Raw genomic sequence first — 10059 nt, 5'->3', positions numbered from 1 at the left:
TCTGTGAAGTTTGACAACCTGGAGTCGGCAGCAACTTAACAACCATCTGTGAGGATCATTTTGTTTTTTGTTGCTTGTTGCCTGGATTGTTTAAATTCATCGTGAGGCCAGGGTGATGTATTAGAAGATGAATAACAGCAGCATCTTCATTAAATGTCAAGGTTCTTTTGCCTCCCAATCCGATCTGAGTCCTGATCTGATCCTAAATATCCTAGAGTTGGTCTCCTGTAGCTTCCTAAAGTCTTTCCTTGCCTTCCTTGTCTTCTCCTAGAGTCGACAATAAATCTTTGTGTCTGTGTTAATGTAGTGTGGAGAGGGTAGCTGGTACCTTGTGTTCTCTACTCCAGAAATGTTCTGGTCATCCAACGCTGCCATAAACTCCCTAACCCTCTCTGGAAGATTTTTCTCCTTGATGCTGTCTCCAGGAAACTTTTCTCTTCTTTTAAACGTTCAGTGTTTGTTGTTTGTTGGACCCCACCTCTCGCCTCAATGGCAGCTGGGATAGGCTCCAGCCTCCCTACGACCCTCCAGAGGACAAGCTGTTACAGAAAGTGAATGAATGAATTAATCAGTTTTGACGCCAACCACCATTAAAACAGAAGATGTATTGACGCTGCAGGGACAGAAGATCAGGCTTGGATGAAGACCTATCTTGATCTGATCCTTTTAAAAATGCCTTGATCTGCCCTGACACCGATGTGGACGTCCCTACTGACAGACGTCATGTTTAGCCGGCTCTCGTCTCTAGTTGGACATCTCCTCGCTGTAGACTGTGTTCACCGCCTGAATGACGTGCACCTTGTTGACTTCCGTCCTCTTCACCGGGCAGCCGAACACCTTCCCGAAGCCTTTGCGGAAGTGCTTGGAGATGAGCGCGTAGACGATGGGGTTGAGGCAGGAGTTGGTGTAGGCCACCAGGTGGGAGAGGATGCGGAGGATGTAGGTGGTGTGGTTGAGGGGGAAGTGTCCGAACCACATGCAGAGGACGACGAGGTGATGGGGAAGCCAGCACAGGCAGAAGAGAACGGCGACGACGATGATCATCTTGGTGACCTTCCGCTTTGCTCGCCTGGACTCGGACATCACCGGATCCACGCTGTTCCACAGGTATCGGACGGTGCGAGCGTAGGTGAGGCTGAGCACCAGCACGGGGACGAGGTAACCGAAGACAAAGGTGCACACGTCCATTATGATGCGAGGCTTGGACTCCCAAGCGGGAATGCACACCACGCTGCCGGCCAACTCCATCTGAGTGAAGTAGCTGAGATAGGGAGCGGAGAAAACCAACGCCAAGGCCCAAACCAGGCAGATGGAGGTCAGGGCGTTCTTTGGGGTCCTCATCGCTCTGGAGCGTAGAGGGTAGCAGATGGCAAAATACCTGCAAGAGGAGGGGTATAGACATGATCTAGGGCAGGGGAGTCAAACATATGTCCTGTGGGCCAAAACCGGTCTACCAGAGGGTCCAGTCTGGCAACACAGGATGAAGACATTAACTGCAATTTTTCTAGAGTAGCCCAGATCTAAACAACAGAGAGAAATGCTCCAAAATTGAACATACGCCAATTTGCCATAACATTATGACCACCTTCCTAATATCGTGTAGGTCTCCTTTGTGGTGACTTATCAGAGAATGGACATGGACCTTCTGAGGGTGTCCTGTGGTGTCTGGCAGCAGAATGTTGTTAGTGGGGGGGCCTTTGAGGGGAGGGGCCTGGGGTGCCTGGTCTGGTCTAGGTGGGTGCTACATGTCTAAGTAACATCCACACCAATGAATGCCAGGTCCAGAAGTTTCCCAGCAGAACATTGGACTGTCACAAGATGGTTTAAATGTTATTCACTTCTTCTCTCAGTGGTCATAATGTTGTGGCTGATTGGTGTATAAGTGTCTGCACCAGTTTACATTCACTAACTGAGCATTTTATCAAGAACACCTCTAATTCAACTTAATACTTTGATGATTATTGACACAAACGCTGGAACTTTATGTTTTATTTCAGAACTGTTATGGTAGCATGCATTCACTAGTGTACCTAATAAAGTGGCCAGTGAGTGCCTGTCTATATTTAGAAAGCAGCAGCGCACCTGTCCAGGGAGACGGCCATCAGGGTGAAGATGCTGGCGTACATGGTGAGGAAGATGATGAAGTGCACCAGCTTACAGAGCAGCGGGCCGAACATCCACTCATCCAGGGTGTAGATGGTGGCCTGGAAGGGCACGCAGAACACGATGAAGCTCAGGTCGGCCAGCCCCAGGTTCAGGATGAACATGTTGGTGGTCTTGGAGCTCGTCTGCCCGTTGCGGCACAGAACCGCGAGGACCAGGGAGTTCCCCACGGTGCCGAGGAGGAAAATGAGCAAAAAGCCCAAAGAGATGACCACCGACTCCGCTCTCCAAGAAGAGAAGGGAAAAGATGAGGAGGAGTTGACTGAAGACAGACTCATATTCATGTTATGTCCATTCATAATGTCTCTTCAGCAGGTTTGTGTCCAGCAGCAGCAGGAGGAGGAAACTATAGCAGCTCCTGGAGACGCGCGCCTCGTTTACGCGCAGCGGCTCCATCCAGACGCAGCGCAGCGGGAGTCAGATCCGGAGAAAACATGACACATCATCCCATCACACCACGTCTGCCAGACCGTGACAGCCTTCAATTAAACTCCAAGTGGAATTATTTCTCCTCGGGTTAACTGATAAATCTACAAACCTCTGCAAAGTTCAGTCTTTAAAGCTTTCACTGTGATTAAATGTTCACAAAACCCGAGATAATAGAGAAAAAAGTAAGAAATCTTTATATTTACTGTAAATTAATACCCGACTGTGTTTATTTTAGTGAGTTTTGTGATTTCTGCAGCAGAGAAAAGGATGAACCACCTGTTGCAGTGTTGCAGTTTAATGGGTGCAGTCTGCCCCCCTGTGGTCAGACTGAAACACTGCACTCCTTTAACACCATCCACATCATCAGTCCTTCAATACATCTTCTGATGCACCTGAACACATAATCAGTGATGTAACCTGGGGTCATTGGGTGTTTTGGGTCTTTCAACTATCAGACAATCTCTCAGTCACGGCTTGTGTTCTGGTAGCGCTCATGGTTCTCCTCTCCAGATCCAGAGCTATCTTCGGTAGTGCTCTTGATGGCTCTGCTCCTTCTAAGGGCTTTGTGGAGTGAGTGCCCCCCAAACCCTCTGCAGCCAACCTTGATGGGCATACATCCAAACCAGATACAAGATGTTCGTACTTGGTCCTCTTTCTTTCAAGAGCTTCTCCCAAGGCACTGTCAGCTCCATGATGGTAATGTTCTTGGTGCTCTCCGAGACCAGGAGGATGTCTGGCCTCAGCGTGGTACTGACAGTGTGCCGAGGGAAATCTCAGCTGCTTCTCCAGATCAACCTTAAAAAAAACAAAAGCCCGTCCAACTCCCCCTGGTGTCTGGTCAACATTTCTGCATAAAAATGACTCAAAACATCAGCAGATTTTCACACAAGTCCTAAAAGTAGACAACAAATGAAACAGAAATGTCAGTGCCTCCTTGTGTCCAGTATCTGCTGTGACCTCCTTGTAACTAAATGTTTCTGGTAACTGCTGATCAGTGGTCTACAGCAGCTTGGAGGAATTTTAGCCCATTCCTCAGAACAGAACCACTTCAGTTCTGAGATGTTGGTGGGTTTCCTCACATCAACTGCTTGCTTCAGGTCCTTCCACAACATTTCTATTGGATTAAGGTCAGGACTTTGACTTGGCCGTTCCTAAACATTCATCTTGTTCTTCTTTAACCGTTCTTCTGTAGAACCACTTGTGTTCTTGGTTCTCGTTGTCTTGCTGCATGACCCAGTTTCTCCGGCTATGTTTGCTGCTGTAATAGACCGGCCTTTTTGAATTGACTGGGAGTTAGACGGAGTAAGATGGCGGCGACCAGATGCACCACACTGAGCTTCACAACTCAGCCATCTTTGGACACAGCCAGTGTGTTTGACTTCTTCTTCTGCAGTGGTTTAATGGCTCCACCTTCTGTTTAACTCAGGGAACTGACCTTCAACCTTCATGCAGCTTTGCAGACTTTTCTTCTTTCCTGTCTTTCCTGTTAGACACTTGAGGCTTAAAGTTATGAATAATTAAGGGCGTGGCTTCTTTGAGTGACAGGTGGATGACCTTTTTTGAATTAGCTGGGAGTTAAGTGGAGTTAAACAAGATGGCAGCGGCTGGAGACGCCACACTGAGGTGTCTCATCCATCTCTAATCAATGACTTGCTGATACATTTCTAACCCCTACACACTGTACAGTTTGTTCCATTCCAGCTGTTTACCAGCAGATGGCGGCAGCAGCTCAGTGACCAACATCTGGACTTTATTCAGTTTTTTCAGCCTGTTACTCACAGACAGACTTCATGAATGAATGGATGCTGCCTCATAAAAGCTCCAGCTGGTGCTCCGTGTTTACTCCATCACTATCTCAGCATCCAGCAGCAGCAGCGTGGCCTTTTAAACCTCCGCGATGCATGAAGTCGTTTTGGTTTCTCTTTTCTCTCCCGTGAGTCCGTCCTGCCTGGCAGTGATAAAACTCACAACTGAGACGCCGCGCTCTCCTGAGAGCGTTTAGTCAAAGCCAGTGAGGCGTAAGAAATGATACCAGATTAAAGGCGGGGGCCGGCTCCCAGCTGTGGGAGCATCGCGTGCCTCAGACATAATTCATCACTGGGTATTTTCAGGCTTTGGGAAACACAGAGAGTTGGTGTGAGGGTCAGATGGAGACCGACCCGAGTCATGTTAGAGATTTAGTCTGAAGAGGAAACATCGGTGTGAGCTGAGGAATGTCAACCGTTGCTGGCTGGCGACCAGACACCAGAGACGGAGGACGGAGGACACACATGGGAATATTTGAACTTTAATCAGAACAAATCGTTAGAGAGCGGAGCAGCAGGTGGAGGCAATGAGCTCTGACCAGGAAACATCAACATGGACGGAGTGAACGTGCAGATAATGCTGGATGAATAAAGGATTATCTCATCTTACATTCAGCTTTTATTTCGTTAAGTCGTAAATTTTGCTGCGTGACCTTTGACTTCATCAGATGATGCTTCAACCAGCAAATGATTATTTAAAACAAATATATAAAAGATAACAGTCGCTGCTGTTGAAAGGGGAAAGATGTTTTCAAAAGACACTTAACTTTAAATAAACTACATGATCTTATACACCGATCAGCCACAACATTATGACCACTGACAGGATTCAGTGTTCTGCTGGGAACCTTCTGGACCTGGCATTCATTGGTGTGGATGTTACTTAGACATGTAGCACCCACCTAGACCAGACCAGGCACCCCCACCCCATAGCAATGACACTCCTTGATGGCAGCAGCCATCCCCAGCAGGATGCAGCCTGACACAGACACACACACAAAAACACTTTAGGAACAACTAAAAAAAACCATCAAGAACAGCACAAGGTGTTGACCTGGCCTCCAAATTCACTAGATCCCAAAACTGATCAAGAATCTGTGGAATGATCCTCAGAAGGCCCATGTCCATTCTCTGATGAGTCACCACATGGGAGACCTACACAATATTAGGAAGGTGGTCATAATGTTATGGCTGATTAATGGAGTACTTATATTTTTAAATATGTTGCACATGAGTTAGTTGCCGTTACAGTTGCTGAGAGCTGGTGAAGAAGACGCTGTCTGCAGAATCCAAAGTTTAATCAAGCTTCGGTCCAACAGACGCAGCGTTGCCTGAAACAGGACGGCTGCAGGGGACGTGGGGGCCGCGAAGACAGGAGGACCGATTGATTCGGGACGTGCCACTCACACATCACGATCCTCTCATTTGCAACGATCGAGAAGCTGTGACCTCAAAACATCTGCTCGTTCCAACAACTCATCCGCTCCAACGACTAAAAAAAACCCTCACGACCAAACCCCACAGTGGCTGATAGACCTCCTGCTAACACACACACACCCACACACACACACACACACACACCCACACACACACACCCACACACACATACATGTCAATAGTCCCACACTTTATAAATAGCGTGCGCTTTTAATATGCTCATGTGTCCAGTGGATAACGTCAGCGCTTTGGGAGAGAGGCTCAGGGAGTGTTTCATTATAAACCTGTACCATTAAAAGCTGCTGGCTGGGTCTGGGTTTTGGCTCTCACGTCCCCCTCTCAAAGTTTTTTACGAGGCCAGTTATGATCCTAAATCGATGCAGGAAACTGAGATGCAGGAGTTGGGCGAGGTAAGCGGGGGCCGTGACCTCGGGAATAAAAGGTAGTGCTGGTGATTGTGCGGCTGTTTGCACCGTCGCGTGTTATGTTCTCTGAGGGTCGAGGCTGCAGTTAGCAGTAGAAAACAAATAGAGAAAATGTTACCTAAGTCAAAGTTTGCTCTTATTTGAGATGTAAAACTGGCCTCTAGGATGTAAAATTATACAAATAGAACAGAAACATAATAGAACAGAAAACATTTTAATGTCCAAGGAGGAAGAGTTGGTGCATCGATGAACAAAACGCAACAAAGATGAATGGAAACAGACAAAAGTTTACATAAAATAAAAAGAAGTTTAATTCATGCCGCCAACCAGTCAGAGTAATGACGTATGTAATAATCTGTTAACTCACCTTTAAAGTTAATTTGGTTTGAACATCTCCCTTCTCCAATCAGAGACATTTCGTTGTAAACTAATTCTACTCAGATGACGTTGCAGGACGTGTCCATCACCACATTAAGCCCCGCCCCCTAACAATCTTTGCAGGAGCTGAACTATTTCCCAACGGAGAGACTCCAGATCACTAAACAATCAGTAGTGAGTTTGAAGTTGGTCCAGATCCAGGCTGGTGCTGATGAACAGACTCTAACTTTCCTCACATTTATTACATGAAAGTAAAACCTACAGGGTAAGTACGTAAACGGGAAAAAGAAACACACATGAAACCTCAAACTGAATAAAAGTAAAAAAAAAAAACAAAGAAAGATGTTCTCGATCATATTGTATCATGTTTTTGATTTCCAGTTGTTTATTTCTGTTGTAATGTTGGCAGCCATTTTTGATTTAGCCTCAAGACTCATTTAAATACAGCAGGACGTGGACGCCGTAACCTACGTACGTAGCCAACATTTACATTTGTTTACTCGTCAGTCTGGTTCCTCCTGTAACGACTCCACCCAAACACTAGGCGGCGCTGTGTCGTCTTTGCCATTCAGGTTAATTTTTGTTTCTACTTCCTGCTTCACTTTCAACCATGACGACTGAAACTTTAGCTGAAATTTCATCCAACGCGAGTCGTACAAATGTTTGTGTCTTTGAACCTCCTCAGTTAACCTTTCCTCCATGTGTTCCATCTTTATTGATCCAAAACAATCAATTAGAAAATTGCAGAGATGGAGAAGCAGCTGGAAATACTAAACAGGAAACATGCTACTATCAAGTTGACCAATCACAGCTCTTGCCGTCTGCGTCGCCGCAACATCTAGTTAGATTTGTGGGGAGGCTACGACGCTGGGTCTTCACACGAAAATGTTTATTAGTCACATTTCAGCAATTTTTATCTTTCATAGGTTTCAGTCAACGAAGAGTCAACTTTTAACAATAACTGAATTATTTAGTCAAACTGCAACTAGCAACATAAATTCTGGCAGCTATTTAACACGTCGTCTTTGGACAAAATAGAAAATTCTACTGTCTGCTGTTTAAATATGTGTCAGTGAAAAGTCAAAAAGCAAAAACTTCACGTTGAGCAATACAGCAACTTTTAAAGTACTTAGATGAGACTAATTTAACTTCATAGTTAGCTTGCTGACCGTGATGGAGGCTGCAGAGATATCAGGGTGATGATTCTTCAGCCTAGTTTATAGACTTGTGGCAACTTGCTACTTTTGGTCGGCAACCGTCAACTGAGATCAGTTTCATCCAGTCACAGACAGGGACCAACATTGAAATCACATCTTATCGCATCAAATAACAGTCTAGTCTTGTCTCAATAACATTTCCTCATAGTTTCTATCATCAGATGTTAGTTTTAGCTCGTCAAAATCATCTTCGTTAACAGAATTAACACTGGTTTTTAAACGTACGTGGATGTACCCAGTGTGGATGCTTTAAAGCTGAAATCTATGATGTTGCAGCTGAAAAGCGTATAATCCCGGTGAGGTGACGTAATGCTGGTCGGGGGTTCACGGCCGAGGTCAGAGGTCGCTGGGGTTAAAGCATGCAGGTGCTTCAGAGAGCTGTGAGAGGAAGTGAAGAGGGGAAAAGCACAGAGGGCTGTGAGAGAAAACCACAATCACGCAAGCCGAGTGTGGTTTCCAGCTTCTCGCCAAGACCTCTCACTCTCTGCATCCCAGACTTTCTCTCTGAGCTATCCAATCCCCCTGTCATCTGCCTCCCCCCTCTCCTCCCCCCCAACTCCCACTCTCGACCGCACACAAATGGTTTGAATAAGAGGTCTGCATGACTGGGCTGCGGCTACAGACGAAATCCTGCAGAGTGATAGTTTACTTAGCCTAAATACCCCCGATTAGACAAATTGAAACATTGTTGTTATGCGGTGGAAACTCAAAGACCCGTTGGCCGAGCGCGTTCAACCCGGTACCGGAAAAAAAAAATAAAAAATGTCCGCGGACTTTCATCATGCGAAAGCCGCAAGATCTGGTGGAAAAAAAAAACAAAAACAGCTGCGACAAAATCAACTAAAAATCCACCAAAACAAAAAAAAAACTGTTAAACAGAAAATGAACGCTGTCAAATAGAGATGATTCACAAAGGAGGCAGGCACACGCGACTCAGGCTTCTGTGACTACTGAAAAACATGTCCGACCACAAACTGACTTACGGTCCCGCCTCGCAACGTCACATTTTCCTCTCATTTCGAACGACGCAAACAAGCGAGCCGATCACAAACAACCCCTTCTTCTAGGAGAGATCAATCGGAAGGCCGCGGCTAAATGAAGGCGAAGCTCAAACACGATGTCAAGTGACTGAAACTTCCGAGTCCCACGGTGTTTAAAGTCAGCCAACTGTCATCCCATTAAAAGCTGTAATTTGTAAGGCCACGGAGACTCTTTTTCTTCTTCTTCTACTTAGATATTACAGAAGCGCACACACACACACACACACACACACACATGCACGTCACACGCACACGGTTTGGTAATAATACACCAAAATGATTCTACCAGACTGCAGCTCAACAGCAGTGGAGACTCATAAAAAAGGAGCGGTAGCTGCTTCGCCCGCCAGCGGACTCCGTCTGGCCGGGCAGTCTGGTGTCAGCGCTCAGCAGCTGGACTCAGCGCCCGGAAAATACAGCCGCTCTGCAACCGGAGGAATCTGCATTAGCAACACGGCAATTTCACATCTGTCCAGCAATGAAACTGAGACTCCAGGCAATTAAACCATCAACCCGTCAAGAAACGCCCAGAAATGTTGATAATTGACTAAGTGCTGCTAGGCATTAGCATAAACCTGAATAATTTAAATATCTACAAGATAAAATGTTATAGAATCTCATAAATACATTCATATTCCCCAGATGATATATACTGTCTACCAGCAATGAAACTGAGACTCCAGTCAATTAAACCATCATACCAATTTGTGGCTTAACGTCCCCTCTAGTGACTCTAGGAGGTTAAAGTTTTCACTTATACATTAAATAATTTAAATATCTTCAAGATAAAATGTTATAGAATTTCATAAAAACATTCATATTCCCCAGATGATATATCCTACCAGTAATGAAACTGAGACTCCAGTCAAGTAAATTAAGTTTTCATTTATATCTTGAATAATTTGAACAGCTACAAGATAAATTGTTATAGAAGTTGATAAAAAAAAAAAAAACATATATATCTCCTGATGATATATTCTAATGCTTTTGTTTGACATTCATTTTCCTCAGAGGATGAACCACACTAATTTCTGGCTTGACTTTTCTTCTAGTGACTCTAGCAGGTTAAAGCTTTCAATTGGAATTTGATAAAAACATTCATACTCCCCAGATGATATATCTTCTCTACCAGCAATGAAACCCCATCAGTCTGTCAAGAAACGTA

At 45.3% G+C, this 10059-nt stretch overlaps 1 protein-coding gene across 1 annotated transcript; it reads right to left on the bottom strand.

The window, feature by feature from the left end:
- Positions 1 to 301: 301 nt before the first annotated feature.
- Positions 302 to 2720, bottom strand: LOC311504055 (galanin receptor 2a). Its single transcript, XM_084567008.1, has 2 exons — positions 2083 to 2720; positions 302 to 1378 (listed from the first exon to the last, which is right to left on the bottom strand). The coding sequence occupies exons 1-2, from the start codon at positions 2460 to 2462 to the stop codon at positions 745 to 747; spliced, it is 1014 nt and encodes a 337-aa protein (XP_084423134.1). The 5' UTR covers positions 2463 to 2720; the 3' UTR covers positions 302 to 744.
- Between the last annotated feature and the right edge of the window lie 7339 nt (positions 2721 to 10059).

This window comes from Chelon labrosus, assembly GCF_963514085.1.
Source record: "Chelon labrosus genome assembly, chromosome: 19".
Taxonomy (NCBI): domain Eukaryota; kingdom Metazoa; phylum Chordata; class Actinopteri; order Mugiliformes; family Mugilidae; genus Chelon; species Chelon labrosus.
The sequence above is the reverse complement of the archived record's forward strand: the minus strand, read 5'-3'. Positions and strand labels throughout refer to the sequence as shown.